The 22954-nt window shown below is 42.4% G+C and overlaps 1 protein-coding gene across 2 annotated transcripts in view; it reads right to left on the bottom strand.

Moving 5' to 3' along the window:
- Window positions 1-22131, bottom strand: part of TOLLIP (toll interacting protein) — a 50424-nt gene extending 28293 nt beyond the window's left edge. The window contains exon 1 of one of the 2 annotated variants that reach the window (XM_073658770.1): window positions 21989-22131. In XM_073658770.1, coding sequence (XP_073514871.1) covers window positions 21989-22021 — 33 coding nt within the window. In that variant the 5' untranslated portion in view covers window positions 22022-22131. Of the gene's footprint in view, window positions 1-146; window positions 282-21988 lie in introns of those variants that run through there. The other variant, XM_073658771.1, reaches the window with a different exon arrangement.
- Window positions 22132-22954: the final 823 nt, after the last annotated feature.

The raw sequence follows: 22954 nt of genomic DNA, 5'->3' as shown, positions 1-22954 counted from the left end.
GATATGGTGTACAATGGGGACAGATTTAGGGTTCAAGTGGACATTAGTTTAGAACAGGAAGAAGGTATAAAGTACAGATCTGCCCACACCCTACTGAGCCCCACAGAGTACAATGTCCCCCAAATCCCTGCAAATAAGATTCTTACCATCAACGGGACGGCTCTACTCCTCCATCATCAGTGGAGTCCGAGCAGAGATCACTGGCCCTCAGTATGTCTCCGACTGTCTGATAAGCCAACACGGCACAGCCTTCTGCAGGCAGCAGGGTCAGGCCTGCAGTCACAGCCTCGTCGCAGGAATGTGGAGTGACGGTATGTCGGATAGGTGTGGAAGTGATGCTTGTATCAGTCTCTGCATTGGCTAATCACAAAACTATGCAGAGAAGAAGTGGTTTTTCAAGTTTACAAAAGACATAAAAAGTCGTGAGTAATGTCATTCGTTTTCAGAGGTGATCATGCAAAGCTGTGTTTTCACGCAAACCCTGTCACTAGGTGGCGCAGTGTGGACAGAAAAAAGTGAAGTGGGGTAGATAATATCACTCCATAAGCTAATATAGTAAGAACTTCCAGTACGTACGCTTCCATTACTGCGTCACTCAGCCGTCAGTCGGAATAGCAATCTAGCCAGGTCATACAGAAACATGGGCACAGAAAGGAGTCCAAGGAAGTGATCAGACAACCTATATAGCACAAAAATGTGGTCGCAAATCAACTAAATAAAAGGAACAGCTTATCAGATAATTGCTGGATAGAATTCTTTAATATTTTTTTTTTTTTAAAGCAGTTGTCTCTTCTTAAAATGGGAGAAATTGCAAAGAATTTGTAAAAATAAATTTTGAAATTTAACATTAAAAATCCTCTCTGTTCTCAGGAACGAAGGGATTTTTTAATGCTATAGTTTACTTGTCATTGTCTGGGATAGACTAAAGAGGTGGCCAGTCTTCTAGGCAAGCAGCGCAGCAATTGTATACTGTGATATAGAGCTTGTCAGCGCTGCCAAGTGCAGTGCCATGCCCTTTTCCTCCAATGCTGCAGAGGCTCTACTAGCAGCATCGGAGAGAGCACAGTTCACACCAGAGGTTTGGTCAAAACTGTCAAATCAGGAGCACGCCGCCCCCCAGCAAACAAGAAGCCGAGAGGCAAGGGCACCGTGCACTCCTAAAAATGGGTGATAAGACAACCCCTTAAACTTCGTAGAAAAGGGCTCCACTATGATGTATAGATTTACTTTTATTCTTGGGGAAGTGTTCTTAAAGTGAATGTCCATCTTTTTTACTTAAATGCACTTATTTGGGGTTAAAATGTTTGCAATTGAATTTAATAAAAACATTTTACACAGTTTGCCTTCTATAGCCTCTGTGTTGCACTTTTTAATGAAGACTGCAGAAGGAGTTAGCCGAGAACCATCAGTGAGCGCACCATGACAGTCACTTTTTTCTAATCTCCTCTCAGCTGGTTTATAAACCACAGAACTAGTTGAATGTGCAGAAAACCAAAGCCTGTAAAAGCCAAACGGTGCAACATTTTTAATGAAACCTACTTGCAAAATGTATTTTAGGCTCAAATATACGCATTTAAAGAGAAACGGTCTTAAGCTCAAACGAGGACAATCTTTGCTCACATTTTAACAGTCACAGCTCCCGAGTATATGCATTTTTTTTTTAATAAATACGCCATACAGTTCCAGAGATATGGGCCTTTTTATTTAGTTCTAATTTTTGGTGGTCTTTACCAAGGAAGCGTGGCTCACAGGATCCTCTGGGGGTCTTTTAGACTGGTCTGCAGCACAGCCCCCTTAAATGAAGACAGTAAAATTAGCATTAAATAACAAAGACCAATATTTCTGGAACCATATAGCATAGTTAAAAAAAATAAATAAGACACAGAATGGAGCAGGAGACACGGACATGAGTGACCCGTCAGTCATGAACAAGGGGGCCGGCAGAGGGTGGGGAACAGGAAGTCAGGAGAGCTGTAATTGCAGAGACCACCCGCTGCACTTACAGCTCATTAGCTACAATGTCACCTATGATTTTCTCTACAACAGCAAAACGGATTTTATACATGGCCTTAGTTTGGGGTATAAAACACTGAGGACAGATTTTCTTTAACAGCTTACGACCGTCCATAGACTTTAAACATCTGGGTGGTCCCACACCTATTCTGCAGTGACGTTAATGTATAGTAGCCAAGCTATACATGATGGCATTTGAGACAGCCAGAGTCTCTATAGAGAAGGCACAGACTGGTTATTATAATCTGGGTCTCTTTTAGTCGCTGAATACGAAGTCCTGAGTTATTATTTAAAAGGAAAAAAGTGGGGGGAGGGGCGTGGATAAGAGACACTTCCCTTATTTTCCTACCGATACACAAAAAAAAAAAAAAAGGGTGGGGGGGGGTAGTATGATGACATAAAAATGAAGAAGCCCCATGTATCACGAAAAAAAAAAAAAAAGGATGCAAAACATATTTGAGAAAATTTTATACAGCTTTTTAAAATGCATGTGCAAAATACTGGACACATAATGGATGTGAGGGAGAACCCATGCCTCTCAGGTATAGCGGAGTATATGGAGACACCTCCTATGTCCGCACACGTTACATGAGATTCCAAGGTCCAGCACGCCCATGTATTTCTGTATAGCGGAGTATATGGAGACACCTCCTATGTCCGCACACGTTACATGAGATTCCAAGGTCCAGCACGCCCATGTATTTCTGTATAGCGGAGTATATGGAGACACCTCCTATGTCCGCACACGTTACATGAGATTCCAAGGTCCAGCACGCCCATGTATTTCTGTATAGCGGAGTATATGGAGACACCTCCTATGTCAGCACACGTTACATGAGATTCCAAGGTCCAGCACGCCCATGTATTTCTGTATGTACACAGCCTCAAGGACTTGACACAGAAAAGTGCATTATCCGCAGAGCTCGGCCCAGACGAGAATAGCAGCTGACAGATTCTTATTATTTTACACGAGGTGGCAGATTTATCACAGCTAAGAAAGTCCATCTTCAGCTGTTTCTTTGTGATATCAGTTCCTGGAATAACTGGGTGACGACCAATACGATTACCATCACCGCTGTGGTCGGCCGGCTGTCCAAGACAGTGGTCATTGCCGACTTGTCCCAACTACAGTGAAACCTCCTCTATTTGTCTTTCTGATTGGAAGAAGGATCCAATAATTCCAGTTCGTGAAATAAGTATTGAACAAGTCACAACTTTTCTAAATAAATCTATTTCTAAAAGGTGCTATTTACATGACATTTTCACCAGATGTCAGTAACAACCCATCCAATCCACACAGCCAAATAAAAAACCATAGATGTCCATAAATTAAAGTTATGAGTAATAATGAGAAGTGACAGGGAAAAAGTATAAATACACGCTGACATTTAATTACTTTGTACAAAAGCCTTTTTTGGTGATGACAGCGTTAAGAAGCCTCCTGTATGGAGAAACTAGTCGCATGCATTGCTCAGGTGTGATTTTGTCCCATTCTTCCACCCAAGCATTGTTCAAATCCTGAAGCTTCCCTGGGCTCCTATTAAGGCTACATTCACACATTCAGTAATTTACATCAGTAATTATAAGCCAAAACAAGGAGTGACTGAAAAGTGGTGACGTGCTTCTATTCTACTTTTCCTCCGATTGTTCCACTCCTGATTTTGGCTTACAAATACTGAATGTGCCCTAATTTTGAGCTTTAGCTCCTTCCATACAGTTTCTATTGGATTCAGGTCCGGTGATTGGCTGGACCATTCTAGCAGCTTTATCTTCTTTCTCTGAAACTAATGGAGTGTTTCCTTGGCTCTGTGTTTGGGATCATTGTTTTGCTGAAATTTCCATCCTTCTTTCATCTTAATCATCCTGGTAGATGGCAGAAGATTTTTATCAAGAATGTCTCGGTAAATTTGTTCATTCATTCTTTCTTCAATTATATGAAGTTTGCCAGTGCCGTATGCTGAAAAAACAGCCCCACACCATGTTCCCACCCTCAAACTTCACTGTTGGTATGGTGTTTTTGGGGTGATACAGTGTCTTTTGGCCTCCAAACATGTGTATTATGAAAGCCAAAGTTCAATTTTGGTCATCTGACCAGACTATATTCTCCAAGTATGTCACAGGCTTGTCTAAATGTTGTTGAGCAAACTTTAAACGCGCTTAAACATGCTTTTTGTTTAGCAAGGAGTCTTGCGTGGTGAGTGTGCATACAGGCCATGAAGCTTGAGTGCATTACTTATTGTTTGCTTTGAAACAATTGTACCTGCTGATTCCAGGTCTTTCTGTAGCTCTCCACAGGTGGTCCTTGGCTCTTCAACAACTCTTCGGATAATTATCTTCACTCTGTAGGAAATCTTGCTCCAGATCATGGCCGCCTTACGGTGAAATGTTATTTCCACTTCCAGATTATTCCCGGCCCAACATTACTTACGAGAACCTTCAGTAGTTTAGAAATTATTTTGTAACCAATGCCATCAGTATGTTGTGCAACAATAAGACTGCAACGGTCTTGAGATAGCTCACTAGTTTTACCCATCATGAGATGTTTCTTGTGTGGCACCTTGGTAATGAGATGCATTTTTATAGTCCATCAGTTGAACCAGCTGATATTATTTCACTAGGTGGCAAGATTGCTTTCTAATTACTGATAGATTTCAGCTGGTGTCAGAACTTTCCATGGCTTTTTGCACCTCTCCATCTTGAGGCGTTCAATACTTTTTCCCTGTGCCATTTCTCATTATTACACGTGTCCATAAATTGAGTTATCTATGGTTTGATTTCTCTGCCTTTGTGGATTGGATGGGTTGTTACAAACATCTGGTGAGAATTTCATGTCACCAATTTTTTAAGTCAATCATTTCTAATGGCACTATTGACCTGTTCAATATTTATTTTACCTGCAGTATATATTGTTAGGACATATCCCCACTTTGTGATTGGTGGTGGCCTGGCCTCTGGAAATCCCACTGAACCCAAAAAAAAAAAAAAAATTAAAAAAGGGGTGAGGAAAGGATCCATAAAATGTGCCAGTCTCCTTATTAACTCCTTTCCGATATTTAAACGTAAGTTTACATCATGGTTGGGAAGGGGGATCTCAAAAATTATGTAAATTTACATCATGGCGGTGCCCGCACGATTGAGCAAGCGGGGGGTGGGTGAAGGGGGAATTCCACTGTTCTAGCACCTCAGGGGCTCTGCCAATGTGACATGGCACCCACAAACAATACCGGCACAATCTGAAACTCCAATATGGCGCTTCTTCCCTTCTGAGCTTTGCACTGTGCCTCAAAAGTAGTTTTTCGACCACATATGAGGTATTGGCAAACTCAGGAGTAAATATACAACAAATTGTATACTTCATTTTCACCTGTTTAAAAAAAACTTGGGGCCAAAGCAACATTTTAGTGGGCAAAAAAAAAAAAAAAAAAAAATTAATTTGCCATTTACTCAGCCTAAGGTTAAACAATTCTGTGAATCGCCTGAAAGTTAAAAATGCTCACTACTCGTCTAGTTTTAATTCCTTGAGGGGTGTAGTTTTCAAAATAGGGGTCACTTGTGGGGGTTTATGATGTTCTGGCATATCAGGGTTCTTCAAATGTGACATGGTGTCCGCTATATATTCCAGCCAATTTTGCATTCCGAAAGTCAAATAGCGCGCCTTCCCTTCCAAGCCATGCGCCCAAACACTAGTTTTCACCCCCATATGGGGTATCGGCGTACTCAGGAGAAATTACATAACAAGTTCTATGATCCACTTTCTCCTGTTACCCTTATGAAAATAAAAAAATTGGGGCAAATCAACATTTTGGTGGGAAAAAGCTACATTTTCATTTGTCCCTTCAACATTGCTTTAATTTATGTGAAGTACCTAAAGGGTTAATAAACTTCTTGAAAGTGGTTTTGAGCACCTTGAGGGGTGCAGTTTCTTAGAATGGTGTCACTTTTGGGTATTTTCTGTCATAAAGGCCCCTCAAAGTCGCTTAAAAAAAAAAAATTAAAAATCAGCTTTGTAAATTTTGTTGGAAAATTGAAAAGTTGCTGATCGACTTAACCCTTCTAGCAAAAAAAAAATGTTTCAAAAGTTGTGCCGATATAAAGTAGACATGTGGGAAATGTTACTTATCTATTTTGTGTAATGTAACGATCTGGTTTAGGAGAATAAAAATTAAAAAGTTTAAAAATTGCAAAAATTTTCACAAAACGTACAACTAGCAAAAGTTCAATTTGTCGCGAAAAAAAAAAAGTCTGAGATTCAGTGGGATCCGTTGAAGCATTACATAGTTTATGAAGAATTACGATCACTTCAGGAACACAGCACCATGGTTTATAGGATCTTGTACAATCAATTTAAGCATATACATTTAGACCAAAGATAGCTACTCGACCACTACAGCACTGTCTTAATGGCAGAAATATCTCATCTCTGGTCTACTTTATCTGTGGGACTGTATTAAATGACAGGTTTTGATTTAAATAAAAAAAACACTATTTAATAGCCATGTAAAGCCTGAGGCTGTCACATGAGATTTTCCCTGTGATTTTTGTCAGGTACAGTGTTTGTCACACTTTGGAGGGGATGTTGATTTCTCTTCAATAAAATATTAAAAGGGAATCTGTCAGCAGCATTTCGCAACCTCATCTAAGGGCAGCATAATGTCGGTGTCGCTAGTGGTGATGCTAAGGTAGTCGGCATGAGATCACCAAGGCCAGCAATGAACATGTGCTGTAGTTGTGATGTCACTGCTGGAGCTGATCAACAAAGAGCAAGGGCAGCACCGTTATTTCTAACCTCCGCGTATCATGCAGTAATAAGTGAATCTGTGGCATGTCACTTCTTCAATGTGAAGGTCTCATGGGATCTGCACCAAATGTCACACTGAAGTGAAGGCAGCTTTAAAAAAAAAAAAAAAAAAAAAAAAGGAAGTCGCATTTTTCTGCCTCAAAAACAAAACTCCATGAGAACGTAGCTTCAAAGCAAAGGGTTTTTGTCATTTTTAAATGTACTTTAAAAAAAGTTTTAATATTGTATCCACACATCTGTGTGTCACGGTCCGTGATCCATGGGCTGTCCTCGAGTCTCCAGATCTCAACTCAGCCTCAGCCCGTGCGTCCATGCATGGTCTGCAGTCTGATCACAACCCACAAATGTGCGAATCCGGCCGAAGCTAGAAATCAGGAGTGGATTCAGCAGAAGAAGCTCTTTCCCTTATATTTCCAGTTCGTTTGGAGTCTACTTCTGATTGAAAAGAAGGGAGACGTGTTCATTTATGTTGAATCCGTGTGCTGTCAGTTAAAATATATGGAAGTGTGAATTCGGAAATTCAGTAGCAGCATTTCCCCAAAATCTAATCCACACACTGGATAGGAGATATACATGTCACTGATGGTAAAATCAGACACATGGATCAAACACGGATGAAAAAAAAAAATAAAAATCCAGAAACACTGATGACCCCACTTTATGCATACGCGGAAAATTAGTAACATCTGAATGAGTCCTAATATTAGAAATAAAATCCTACGCAGGGGCAAATCTGAAGAGAACTCAACTGTTTGCTCATGAGCAATAAATAAATCTTATGGCTAGGAATGTTCACAGGAGGCAAGTCTACACAAGACTCATGCCAGACGAAAGTTCTTTAAAGAGTTTAGAATAAACCATGGCTGCTATTTCAGAAACAGCACCACCCCTGACCAAGGCTTGAAAACCTGGTATTGCAGCTCAGCTGCATTCACTTCAATGGGGTTCAGTTGCAATAGCAGACTTTATGGTAAAGGGCAGTTGATAAAGCAAAAAGAGTCCAACAGATGAGAGCGCTTTGATCTGCATCGCAGTTCACAAGGTAGAGTACCCGGGCAGCTCGGTCACCAGCCTATGCCAGGTCACAGACCCCAAACTAGTAGATTAATAGGTCACCAGTTAATGGCTTGCTGGTATCTGCTACAGCCAATCTGTACACAAAACACACATTTTACAGTCTCGGGATCTCGAAAACGCGTTAGATACTCTTGTGATGTTTATGGACTGATCTAGCACAGCTGTAGAAAATGGCATAAAGCACTATATGACATCTCCAAATATGTGACTGGAATAAACATTTATCATGGCCGCTCATCCCTCACACTCTTGTCTGCCCAGATACCATAGACCAATTTTGATCCTGATGGACTTTAATGGGGTCCATCGGGTCCTGGCATTTCTGACAAGTGCTACACAGGGGGCTATTGCAGCCATCAAAATACTGCAAACACCCAATGGACCCTATTAATGCATGTGTGAACAAAGCCACAGGCGTTCAGCTTTAATTCTACTTTCCAGTGTTTTTTTGGGGGCTTTTTTTAACGCCAATAATAGTAAAAATACTTGTCAGATTGTGCTATCAAAACCAGCAGAACCTGACAGAAATCATTAACATCTATGGGGTCTGTAGGGATTTACGGCCATGACGCTAATGTGAGCAGAAAAATATATGATCTGTTTAGAATAGTCAATGATAAATTTAGAGGAACAGTAGACAGTTAAGACTCAATACAGAAATAAGGCAAAAAAAAGGATGGGGGAGGTATCTATACAATTCTGTCCCATCTACTCTGGGCAATACTCCGGACCTGACAGAAGTCTATGCCATATGCCCATGGCTTGCGGTGGTTTTCGTACAGAGATGTTTACAACATTTTCCAAAGCAGATTGGCCCTTTAGGTCATTGTCACCAATCTATCAGTTAGACAATTTAGTTTTGCCGACAGCAAGGCCTGAAAAATTACGGACCACCAGGACCTCCATGTCCTGCACCCGACCCCCTGCACTAGGACATCATTTGTGCATCATTGAACATCATTACAGACTTTTCTAAATGTCTCTATTACTAAGTGCCACTCTCCATTCACTTTCCCTGGCGTAATAGGAATGAAATGATTCAGGAATCTGCCAAGAGGTCGCCCAGTTATGTTCCTCCATCTCCAACACACTAATGAAAACTAGTTTTCTGCTCTTGTGTGGTTAGATGGCAGTCTTTTTTTGCTGCTGGAAATAGAAATAGGTTTCGGGTACATTTTGACAATCATTTTATGCCGGCACGGCCAAGAAATTGCCTGCACTTTCAGGGCGAGCATAAACGCTGTGTGAAGTCTGCACAATGGACTGAACTGAACCTGCTGTGAGAAAGCGACTTACTGGATGTGCGGCTTTGTCCTCTCGCTGACTTGCTGCCGTTCTCTAGTGCAATAAATACACTTGATAGGAAAGGACACTTAAATGGCCGTTTCTTTATTATTTCCCCAAGATTTGACCACTCTGTGCCAAGAGAAAATAAACAAACTACAGCCAACAGCTCAGCAAACAGCTCCGTGTGATCTGCAGGATGTTAACCATGTCAATTTCTCCACTGAAATTGGCAATAGAGTGAGCCTCCAATGGTACATCGGACGCAGGATCAGGCATGCTGGATGTCACGGTGCCCAAACTTGTGTTTCACAACAAGACACCTTTGTTATTACAGATCTATTAGTCCCATTTACCCATAGAAAACAATTGCAAGCTCTTCCGTGTCGAGCTTGCACGTGTATGGGGGAAATCAGAAGGAATAGGAGTTTGCCAAACATTTGACAGCCCCTGGGGGGTGTATGGGCACCTCAAGTGTAAAAACCCCATCCTCATACATTATGAAATGGAAATGGCTGCTTCTTCTGTGTGTAGGTGCCGCCGGGATCAGCTCCTTCATTCTACACAACCAAGTACTGGGATCTGGTACCAGCCTGCTGAATCTTATGGTTATACGTGCCCAGAGGTGACGTATAAACTGCCCGTCACTGCCAATACAGTTTTCTAAATTAGACCATTTTCTCTGAATCTGTAGGTGACAAACACTGTAATTATGACAAAATCTGCCTGAATTGACTAATGTGACGAGAAGCCGTACACTGATCATTACTGCAGTAGCTTGCAATTTTTGCATTTCCCAATTTATCTTTTCAGGGTAGAAAATAAATCTTACATTAAATCTCCTAATCAGGCAGTTCTACCCGCCGCTGGCAGTTTTCACACTTTCATTTTTTCCTCCCCTCCTTCATCCAATGTACTGGAGAACAAGTCTAAACAAAAAAAAACAAAACCACAAACCAACAATTCTGTCATTGTTTTTATGGAGTTCATTGTGCGGTAAAAATGACCTGGTATCATGATTCTTCAGGTTGGTGAAATTATGGTGATAAAAAAAAAAAAAAAATTATGATGAATAAGGCAATTCAGAGACACGTCAGGAGAGCTGGCAACTCCTCAAAGTGACACTCGTAAAGCTCTCCTCGTTTGTTAAACATAATTATCTTTCAGGATCACAATCCCTTAATCCTTGGGTAGATTATAATATATGGAGCCAACAATGTCTCCTTCAAGGATACATGATAATTTTTTTAATTTTATTTCAGAGCTACAGCTAAGCAGCATTTCAACATCCATTATATGTTCATTACACGCTTTATTTTTTCCTTCTTTAATTAAAAAAAAAAAATGAAATATTTATAAAAAAGAACAATCATTGTTGAAAAATCCTTTTACTGCAATGAATTTACCCGGTTTGTATTTTGTTTTAAAAAGAATAATAATCAAGTTACGCATTCAATCTCCACTAGGTTCCTAAATCTAAAGCCGGCCCTACAAATTAGGTGGCCATTGGCCTAACGATGCTCCTCCAGTCCTCCAAATGGACTCCGTTGGTACTCAAACTCCCCTACTCCTGTCACCAATACAGCTTGGCCACAACTACACAGGACGTGACCGCTGCAGCCAATCATTAGGCTCAGTGTCTGTCTACATTATCATCACCGATAAGCCCAGAGATTGACTGCAGTGTCAGACTGCTGTAATCAAAACGTCACCACTGCAGCCTGTCGGCAATGACCAGACCAGCAGCGGAGAGGCTGCGCTGGACCCGGGGAGGAGAGTATAAACATTTGTCATTTTGCACAGCTGCAACTTTATGGACAAAATGAAATCCAAGACAACTCACAGGTCAAAACAGCACAGACTTAAAATCTTGTGATTATTACTAATTTCGATGCAATGTTGGCCACACATGTGAAACAAGTAGAAGATGCTCCAAAGTGAATACAGCTTGTGTCTTTCAGCAATGCTGCATCTGAACAGTAATCTATGGCTACCTAGAATGGCCCTTTAGGCAAAGTACCTACCAGATTAAAGTGCATGAGAAAAATCAATGCTGAAAATTTAGTAGTGAAATTATCTAGTCCCCACAATCGCTGTGGTCCTCAACAATCAGGTTATAGTCAGGGGTAAGGATAGAAGCCCATTTTGATTTCTAATTTTATATGAAATACACATTTCAGTACATTGTAAAGAATTCAAAGACAAAACTTATAATCAGCCCCATCTGACTGCCCCTGACTGGTGCGACCTATTGAGCAAGCCTATGAAAGCAGCAGTAGGATTAGCTAAAATGTTAAAAGGGGTCTTCTGGGATGCTGATAAAAGAAACAAAGAGGGCATGCTTACACACAAACTGCCCTCCACTGATCAGGAAATAGGGCGTCCACCAGTCATCAGAACACTTAAGCCAAAGATTGACTGCAGTATCAGTGACTGACTGCAGTGGTCACTATGTCATCTTTTCCACTGTTGTGGAGACCGCTGGAGCTGAGGGCAGATTCCTTGTTCTTTTATAAGAATCCCTCCCCAAGGCGGGAAAAAAATAGAAGATTCCTTTAATGAAGATGTGATATTTTGGAACCAATCCTTACAGTGTAAGAATTAATTGGAGGAATTGTCCACAGCATCCATTCATTTTCTGTCAGACAGGACGACACAGGGCTTCACCTGTAAGAACTGGCCAAACTAATGAGATCACTTTTATCCTGAAAAAGTTAGAATCTGACTGCCATGGGCAACACTTCACACAGGTCCAAATGTGTCTCCTGCTGGTCCTGCTATGGGTCCTCTACTGGACCATCATAAGAAAATAAGAATGTACTTTAGGAACTACGCTCCATTGGTTGAGTCAGGTGGATAGGGGCTTCTATTATACAATAATACTGTTGGGTCTCTATGGGATTATGGCTGAATCTCATCTTGGACCAGATTCACACATCAGTCCATCACGGTTTACGTATGTAACGTGATGCACAGACCAGCCACAGGTTTCCTGACCCAGGCTTATATGTTGAAGAAATGGTCAAGTTCAGGTGAGGAGACATATAGGCATTAACTGTCCTACTTGGACCACAAAACAAGGATCTGTGAATCCGGCCTTACAAGGCAACTACACCAGTCTATTCGAGCAGCACTTCCTGACTGCATGTTCCTGCCAATGCCCAACGACACATGCATAGACCTTTTCTGGTCTACGGGAGCTCCATGTTGGCGTCACTGCATGTAGACGTCATGCAGCATTGCATTCTCCTCAAACGGCATTGCATCTTAGATTTCTCTTTTACAGATCAGTAATCAGAGAGGAGAAGAATCAGCTGCCAGACATTTCCACACTGAGCCGAGTGCAACCACAGGATACAACATAGATGTCTATTAGGGCAACATCCAGGCGAGAGGAGTGGAGAGGTGTGTATGGCTTTCTGCATCGATTTCAAAAGAATTTACAGAAACATGAGCGTGCTTGTACGCATAAAGCCAATTCTACTCTCATTTGAGGTCTATATTTTTCTCTGGGTGTACAGGTTCTCTTTTCCCTACAGTCTAAACCCAGAAATACATGCACCCAAGGCTACTGTTTTCATGAGGTGCTTTTAACCACTTCCCCAACTAGGTCTGGGCAAGGAGGGTGTCGATACTGACTTTTAGGATTGCTACTTCCAATATGTAGCACCAGAGTTCTAGTCCTCTTCCTCTATGAAGAGGCAATTTGCATAGTTTCCCAGAGGAGCATGCATGGCGTAGACAAGTCTCCTCACTCTGGATATGCCAGGCTTGGCTTGTCACTCTCCACAAGGAGAAACATTACCCCTTAGTTCCAAGTCTGGGCAAGGAATCACTTAAAGGGTTAAAACCAAGGTATTCCCCATCCACACCAAGCGATCCTGAGACGGAAACTCTGGAACCCTGAGAACAGGGCATTTCAGCTCCATCTTTAGTGAAGCTTTGGTGTGGATGCTCCACCTGTGCTTCATTCACAGTCTATGGGGCAACCACAGAAAGGAGAAAGCTGTAGGAGGTGATTTATAGGCCGCTGACAATGAACTGAGTGGAGTTCGAGCATGTGCACCTCTGCTCCAAACAAAACCAAGAACCAAAAGGCACAAGTAGTAGTGGATCTCAAAGAAAGGGTTTTATGCCGGGACTACCCAGCCGACATAGTCAAGGCGGCATATAAGAATGCGCTTGGACAAGATAGGTCCAAACTATTGTCATCTCATACCAGAACCTGAATCCATGACAAGGCTGATTGGTACTTTTGACGATCAACATCCACGAATTATGAGTATTTTGAGAAAAGTGGATCTCACATTCACCCTCAGTCACTTTTAGGAGGGGGAAATCGATCAGGGATCACCTAGTACACAGCCACTTTACCCCTCCTAGGAGGGAGGGTACCTGGTTAGATAGAAGATCGGTTGGTGCCTTTAGATGTGGCCATTGCAGCTTCTGTAAGTTTGTTTCGCCGTCTGCAACCTTCTCTAGTGCAGTAACTAAGCGTGTCTATAATAACAGACACTTCGCCAATTGAACAACTACAGGTGTAATATATCTCTGTACGTGCACATGCTCAAAAGACTGTGTCGGAAAAACTAAAAGGCAGTTGAAAATCCGTATTGGGGAACATTTAGGTGATATTAGACACAAAAGGGAGACATCCCTAGCAAAACATGTAAACACTTATCATGGTGGTAATCTAGACTATTTCGTTTCGCTCTGCTGAAGTCATTAGCCCTCCAGCCCGCCAGGGCGATTGGGATAAAGTGATCCTGCAGAGGGAATGTAGATGGATTTTCTGGCTCGAATCCCAAAACCCAGGAGGTATAAATGAACAACTGAACTTTTCCAGCTTCGTCTAAGTCTACTCGTTCTACTAGCATACCAACTTATAGGAATCAATACTGGCATTATGTCATTTGGACTTATATATACACATTTATTGTCTCATGGTCGGTATCCTGGTCCATGAAAGTTTGGACAATCAGACTAGGCCCTTAAGACATACAGTTTAGTGGGCTTATAACTTTTTATCATCACATTTCTATATTTCTCCCTCTTCTAGTGACTGCTACTGATCTGTACATTATTTTTTTATCAACAAATCCTCTATGCCTAGTGTTAGGATTTTATTTGTGTCTTATTTGAGGTCTATAACTTCCTGATCCTTTGCGCTTGTTATAACCCGTAGAATTGGTGTTTCCTGTTCTTTCTAAGCGCTGGTGAGAAGCATTTGCGTTCCACCATGATCGCGCGGCGGAAGTGACGTCGTATGCCTGCCGCGGGTGGAAGTACTGGTGACACGCATATGCGTTCCACTGAGTTCGCGCGGCGGATGTGACTTACATTGCCACATGGGGAAGAAACAAATCGCTGTTGGCACGCACTCAGCGTTCCAGCAGTGCCTCATAGCGGTGATTGCCCAACTGCGCTAGATACGGCTGACAGGTGTTTCCTGTACAATTATTGCAGGGGGTGTATTCAAGTCTGATGGGTCACTGACTCTTTTGGATTGGTGATTCAATTGATGGGATATATTTACTTTTAAGTCCAGCCCGACCTATGATGGTGTACTCCTGTGATTGTCCTCTGATGAGCCCTGATCTAGGAGGGGGCGAAACGCGTTGGGACTGGGCCCTCATCTATATACAGTGATAATGAACCAATCAGCATCAGATAAGTCTGCAATCTAGCAGTTTGTTATTATGTGATTGCTGTGATGTGAATTCATTTAGCACATTGCACTAAGTACTGGGAGTGTAGCGCACATTATTACTATGAATTATTGCGCATCACATGTTTCTGTTATCTAGCAGTCTGTTTATTTATGACTGCTGTTATATTACCTCAATGAGAACATTTGATTAACACTGTTGTTACTATATGATTATTAAAGTGGTCTGCAGATACCTTTTTTGGTCATTACGTGGGTTAACTGAGATGCAAAAAGCTACTCCAATGCAATCTTTGGTTATTTTTAAAAAAAAAACAAAAAACAGTGATCTATGGTTCTCATACAGAAATTTATTGATAGGGATACACGGTCTCTGTCAATTCCATTTTTTTACAACTATAGCCCTAACTTCCTTGGGGCATTGACATTGATTGTTTGTGGTCATTTCAATAAAATAAGTTATCTTGTTGACACTCCTTACCCATCTTATCATAACTGATGCATGGTTTTTATTTACTCTTACAGCATATCAATTTTTGATATGACTGTCAGGTCTCCCAATTTTGGGACACCGGTTTATTTTTTGTTCCTGTTTTTTGCTTTTTGTGTTTATGTTTGTATGTCTGTATAGGGACGTGCTAGGGACAGGCAAGGGACAGCCTCCGTTGAGCGGGGACACCACGCCGACACATTAGGGTGATTACTCCGCTGTTAGGGCATTCCTCCCTTAGGGTCTATAGGGCAAGTTTGTATGCCATTTTTTGTGCTGCCCCATTGCCTTTCCTTCCCCATACTGTATCTGAATTTTTGTCCTGAATTATTGCTATTATCTTTTAAAATATCTATTAAAAGTTATATCTTAGGGTGTATACTTCATGTTCTTTGTGGTTTTTGCACCTCTGCTCCACTCATGGTGGGACTGCAGAGTACTGTTCTCAGGTTAGCAGAGCCTCAGTCTTGAGTTTGCCTGGAGTCCCAGTGATCTAACCCCACAGGGATCTGTCATTTATCCCTTGGAGGGGCTAATTTATTATTTATTTTTAAATGCTTTAAAAAGGGACTGTCATCACAGAATGACTGATCAAACCAATTACAGGCGCTCAGTGCTTCATATAGGGCCCAATCATTTATATACACCTTCTCACCTTCCCTGGCTCTATGTTGCCAGAGCTATCAAAGAAGAGGGGGTGGAGATTGAGGGAAAACAAGAAGGTGTATATAAATGATTGGCCCCACCGTGAAGCACCGAGCGGCAGTACTTTGAACAGTCATTCTGTGCTGACAGTCCCTTTAAGTAGTGAAGGAAGTATGAAATAAGGCTCCTTACACACAATGTTTTGGTCCACAGTCGTTGTTCCCGTCGGGGCTTGCATCCGAATCCCTCCCCTGCTAAAATGGGATTCAGGCGTATGCACCGACGGGGCCATAGACCATAATGGTGTCGGTAGAGTCAACATGCGCTCTACTGTGTATAATTTTTGGGCATATACGCCTACTGGAGGCGGACACAAGACTACTATGTCTGGGTGTCCGCCTGTAGGCATTTATTCCTCAAACCTTGACGGGACCAACAAATAATTTTTTCTATGCAAAAGAAGCCCAAGACCTAGCTATTAAAAGGTATAACATAAAAGGTAGTCGGGCACTCCGTTCGTGAAGGTATCAATGAATAAAAAGCAAATCCTGGCACTCACATGGTGATTGTACGAAATAAATGAAGTTACTATCGATTCAAGACGTTTCAGCCTATCCCAGGCTATTGTCAATTGACAAAAGCCTGGGATGGGCTGAAACGTCTTGGGTAGATTGTACGAAATAAATGAAGTTGCGTTTTATTCATCTCGCTATTAAAGGGACTGTCAGCACAGAATGATTGTTCAAACCAAGTCCCCTTCGCTCGGTGCTTAATGGTGTCTCTGTCCCCACCCCCTCTTCTTTGATTGACAGCTCTGGCTTCATAGAGCCAGAGAAGGGTGGAGATAGAGGGAAACCAAGCAGTTGGGAAGGTGTATATAAAAATGATTGGCCACCGTGATACTGTTCAAAACAAGAACAGATGGTATGTGGTGTAATTCTGTGCTGACAGAGACCCTTTAGGTTATGTACCCACGATCAGGAAGAGCAGAGTTTTGGACACAGCTCCACTGCGCTGTGCTCTATATTATAAGCACAGTGGATGGGATTTAGTCTCTGCAACAGAAATTTCCACAATAGAATGTTATTAGATGCTGTAACTCCGAATGGTTTAATGAACACATGGTAATTTCACTGTGTGATTAGAATGCAGCGTTTCAGTCGCATAGAAAATACTCTGCATCCAAAACGCTGCTATTTCCTGATCGTGGGCACAAAGCCTTAAATGCTCTAGATCAGCTTCATGACAAGACCCTGAGCATGGCTCCAAGCAGTCACATCACTCAACGTCACCATAGTTTATACACTTTGCACTGTCCAGTCCTGATCCATCTCGAGCGTCACTTATTACACGCTCCAGTCATGATGACAATGGTTATTACTTGAGGCAATATCGCATACATTTCAACAGAGTTCCAGCAGAAATTATATTATCCCTCTTTCCAGCCTAAGGCTGTGTGCCCACTATGCGTTTTTTAAGCGTTTCCGCAGCGGTAATTCTGCCGCAGAAACGCGTAAAAAAAAAAAAAATTTGAAAAAACAAGCATGGTAGAAGGCCTGCCATGTTCCCCAATGATAATCCGCATGTGCTGTGCACATGCTGCGGAAATTTCCGCTGTGGATCATTGCAGAAAAATCCGTAGCACTACCAATTATTTTGCATAATCGTGGGGTTTTCGTCGCCATTGACTCGTATTGAATCGTTTAATATCCGCATGACTACATGTGCACATGGGAATATTAAGCGATTCAATGTGCGGATGGTACCCGGGTGTGGAGGACAGGAGACTCTCCTCCAGACCCAGGTACCATAGTACTTGTATAAAAAAAAAAACACACACACACACACCTTCTGATGGCCCCTGGTCTCCTTAGTGATGCGTCCTGGCTTCATGGCAGCTCACGATGGTCTAAAAGGACCTGCCATGACGTCATTTAGTCATGTGACGGGTCACGCGACCGCTGATGTCATGGAAGGTATTTTTACACAATAGTGAGACACCGGGGAGACTGGACGCATCGGATAAGGAGACCGGGGGCCATCAGAAGGTGTGTGTGTGTGTGTGTGTGTGTGTGTGTGTGTGTGTGTGTGTGTGTGTGTGTGTGTGTGTGTGTGTGTGTGTGTGTGTGTGTGTGTTTTTTATACAAGTACTATGGTACCTGGGTCTGGAGGAGAGTCTCCTGTCCTCCACACCCGGGTACCATCCGCTAAAATCGTTTGGAAAGCGCTTGACAACCCGCATGTGAAATCGCATGATCAAAATGCTTGACAAACGCTTGTTCCTGGTTTAAAAAAAACGCATGTACAATCCGCATGCGTTTTTTTCTGCCAGGGAGATGCAGAAACGCTCAGGAAAAATCCGGAGCATTTCTGCATCATGGGCACATAGCCTAAGACCAGGTTTTGGTGTCTAGTTCTGGCTTTTATAAGAATATGTAGTACAGGCAGACTCTGCACATCTCAAAATTATTTTTAGATGTTGAATGTCTAGTAATCTACCAGGCTCAAACCTTTAGCCATAACTTCTAGGCATTTTTAATGAAATATCACAATCTGACACAAAATTACATAAAGGTGGTTTGGTGTAAAAAGTGCAGAGTGAAATTATAACAATGTGCCAGGCATCTACTTTCAGAAAATACATGTTGTTTTTGGAGGTTAGGATATATTTTTTTATTTTACAATAAATGTTCTATTTGCACACATTGTGTGAATAATGAATGTCCTGACTACTAGAGGTACAAATTGCCCAAAATCAAAAAACTGTTAAGAGGTGCTGCTCAGAGTATGACCATAGCCCTGGATGCACTTTCCTAGGATTTGTTTGCATAGGGCAGGGGTCCTCAAACTACGGCCCGCAGGCCACCTGCGGCCCGCGGACGACTTTTATCCGGCCCGCCGGGCTATGGGCGGAGGAGAGGGGAGCGGTGTCAGCTCCCGCCCTTCTCCCCCGCTTGCTCAGGGCCCCGGCAGGTGGATACTTACCTCTCCCCGTGCCTCCGCAGATCCGCTGTCTTCCTGCTCTGCGCTTCCTGTGACGTCTCAGGTCAGAGGGCGTGGTGACGTCTTTACACCGCGCCCTCCCGAGTGCCATCACAGGCAGCGCAGAGCGGGACGACGACGACGCCGCGACGCTGGAGTCCAGACCAGAGTAGAGCAGCGGCAGCAGGTGAGGAGAAGTGAGGTGAGTATTGGATTTTTTTTTTTTTTTTTTTTTAATGTATGGAGGCATAGGTCATTATATGGGGGGGGGGGGGTGACATGCTGCATGGGGCATTATAAAGACAGGGGAGTGATATCCTGCATGGGGCATTATAAAGACAGGGGAGTGATATCCTGCATGGGGCATTATAAAGACAGGTGAGTGATATCCTGCATGGGGCATTATAAAGACAGGTGAGTGATATCCTGCATGGGGCATAATATGGGGGGGGGATGACATGCTGCATGGGGCATTATAAGGGGGGAACAGCCTGCATATGGCATTATAAGGGGGAAACAGCCTGCCTATTGGGAACATTTACCTGCCCATTGAGGACCTATGCTGCCTATTGGGGACATTTACCTGCCTATTGAAATACCGGTTGATTTAACTTTACTTGTTCTTCATTTTAAATATTGTATTTGTTCCTGTATTGTTTTTTTTTTTACTACAAAATAAGATATGTGCAGTGTGCATAGGAATTTGTTCATAGTTTTTTTTAAAAACTATATTCCGGCCCTCCAATGGTCTGAGGGACCGTGAACTGGCCCCCTGTTTAAAAAGTGTGAGGACCCCTGGCATAGGGGATCATTCGGTTTAGCAATTTTTAGAATTTGTGCACTAGACATTGCTAGAAGACGCCTCTTCTATTAGATCCACCCTATTTGGCCTATAATCCTGAGTCGTACAATCTTGACACCAGCTAATGTATAATCAGAGAGGAAATACTTGTCATGGGAAGATTGTTAGGCAATCATGAGATAATAAAGTTGATCATTTGCCAAGCAGCCAGCTAAAAAGCATAAACCGATGATTACTAGCACCTCCTCTTCATAATATGGTCACGACCACAAATCTTAGGGAGTCCATACAGCTAAGACAGTTGTTGGCAGACTGCCTGTTCAGCAGAGTCTCCTCAATGCTCTATACAATTGCATGTTCAATTTGGCTGTTTTAATGGAGAAAAGGAGTAAGCCAATAACAGACATCTCCGGGAAGAACAAAAGAACCGGACATTTCAATAATTCTGATCCCCACTCCATCCCCAAGATCATCTGTCTGGGGAGAACCAGGAGACTACCATACACATTAGATTGTTGTCCGGAGCAGTCAAAAACAACTACCATACTTTGGCAGACTTAATGGCTAATATTTTACAAACTAGAAAAAGTATGGAGCTCACCACGCCTGCCACTGGGTAAATGTACAGGGATCTTCGATCGGTGGGTGACGAATTCAGCTGGTGAAGCCCAGCCGCAATAGGAGCGAGAAAGGAGGAAGATTCCAGCACATCCATCCGGTAAAATCAAGGTTCTTTATTTAAATTCCCATTAAAATGAAAGAATGCATGTAACAAACGTTAAAAAACCGAAGCATTTCTGGCATGACAAATGCCCTTAATCATAGGATAAAGGAAGGGGTTATAAGAGTCTTATTTAAATCAATGGGAACCAATCACCCAGGTGAATAAGTAGAACTAACAGGAGAATGCTACATATAATACACTAATAAACATATTGGTACTGGATTTGTCTTGATTTTACATGTTTATGTGTTATATGTAGAATGTGTTAAATTTGGGATCATTCCGTTTGTTTTTCCAAAGTATTGTGGGCGATTTTATACAAACATATGAGGGGACAGTACAGAGATCTTTCTAATGATCTTTTTACTCTTAGGCCTGTGACTGTGACAAGGGGCATCTTCTATGTATAGAGGAAAGAAGGTGTAATCAATTATAAATCACAGGCATAGATTTTTTACTGTAAGAGCAGTGAGATTATGGATTCTTTACCCTAAGCAGGGCTGTGGAGTCAGGAAGCCAAACCATAGAATCCTTAATTTCCCTGACTCCTGACTCCACAGCCCTGCCTCACTACTGAGCGTGTACATAAAGTGCAGCACAGATTCATCTCAACTAAAAGCTGAGATCCTTAGATCAGGAACAGAACAGACATTTATAGGACATGTCAGAACTTCTTATGAAAACATTTACAGCACATCCTGCATTGTACTAATGAACTCAATTTACTATATATTTTATGAGTCGGTCCATTTTATACCAACTCCACAGCCCGGACTGTAAGAGCAGTGAGATTATGGATTCTTACAGTAATTCAATACTAAAATTCAAAAATATTTGGATGCCTTTCTTGAAATATATAATATTACAGGTTATGGCCATTAGATTCTGTGATAGGACGCTGATCCAGAGATCTAGTCTGATCGCCGTATGTGAAGTCAGGAAGGTTTTGTTTCCTTTAATATGGAGCCATTAGCGTTTGCTTCCTGGGTTTGTTTTTTCTTCCTCTGGATCAACATGTTCGGCTATAGGTTGAACTCGATGTTAAGTCTATCTACAATCTTAAAAACTACAGGCTGCAAAAAGTACAATATAAGTGACTGAAGCGATGAACGTTATTCAGAACGACATCTTATCCTGCAAAAATAAATAAAACGCCTCACACCGCTGTGTTGATGGGAAAAAAAAAAAAAGTTATGGCGCGGAAAACAAGGGGAGGTAAAAAACAAAAGCAGAAAAACAATAAGTGATGATGGGGATTAATGGGCGGAGGGCAGCACTGCCAGGAATGAATGGAGTCCTCGCTCCCAGCTTCTGGCACAGACGTGCAGTCACCACACTCACCAGAAACTCCTCACTACATCATGAGTCACCTTGCCTACAGGAAATAATGAACTACAAGGCACTGCACAAGCAGCACAGGCTGTGATAGAAGGCATGCTGGGACTTGTAGTTCCCCAGCAGCTGTCCTCCGCAGCCTGCCCTTCCCTGTAATAAGGCCCCCTCACCGGTCCTCGCTGCGTGCTGACACTGCTCGCCATGGTTCTCGGGCGGCTGCTGTCTCCACTCTACTCTCCGCTTCTCTCTCGGACACTTCCTGTTATGCCTGCGCCGTCTGACACACGGTCACATGACAAGGCTCGCTGCGCAGGCGCAGAACGGGAGCGGCGGAGGAGCAGCAATAACTTTATTTGCATGGACAGTGGCGCCAGTGTTGACACCTGGAGGCTTCTGTCAGCGCGCTGGGCATGAGGGTACTTGTGGTGCCCTGTGTATCGTGAGGCTGGCTGCTTCTGGTGGAGCACAGGAATCTTCACATGTACATCCCTTGTGACCATACAATGTGGAGACATAGTGTTTGCATTGTGCCTATATAAAGGGATACACTTCATACATGGATATTATTGGCTAGAGCTTGTAAATAGAAGCAATTTTGCTATTTATTGCTTGTTAAAATTTGCAAAAAATTTGCAGCCGTTCTTGAGATATTGCCACTCTTGTTTACAGCTCGTTGCCTTGGAGACCGACCACCTCTGCTAGCCAGCAGAACACACACAGTGCTTATGTTTTCTATTTAGCCTGTAAGCACTTGTTTTGAAGCTGACCATTATTGCTCTGTTACCTTCCAATCCTGCTTCAGAGCAGCGCTTACAAAATAGACAGCAGAGGCGGTCGGTCTCCTAGGCAACGAGCTGTGATCAAAAGTGTTAATATCTCAAGAACAGCTGCAAATTTTAATAAGCAGTAAATTGCAAAAGTGCTATCCACAATATCCATCCATGAAGTGCCCGCTACAGCGCCCATATGTAGTGGCCACGTAAGGCACTGATCGAAGAAACTGGGAGATTTTATCATATTTGATGCAAAAGTAACTATTAGGGCTCATACCCATATGTGTGGAAACAAAAAACGTTCCGTTTCCATCCTGGGCCCCTCCAATTAGTTATGTCCCCATCCTGGGCCCCTCCAATTAG

The sequence above is a fragment of the Phyllobates terribilis genome, unplaced genomic scaffold (genome assembly GCF_046119375.1).
Source record: "Phyllobates terribilis strain yellow unplaced genomic scaffold, ASM4611937v1 Scaffold_13__5_contigs__length_258822181, whole genome shotgun sequence".
NCBI lineage: Eukaryota > Metazoa > Chordata > Amphibia > Anura > Dendrobatidae > Phyllobates > Phyllobates terribilis.
This window is presented reverse-complemented; position numbering and strand designations above follow the sequence as displayed.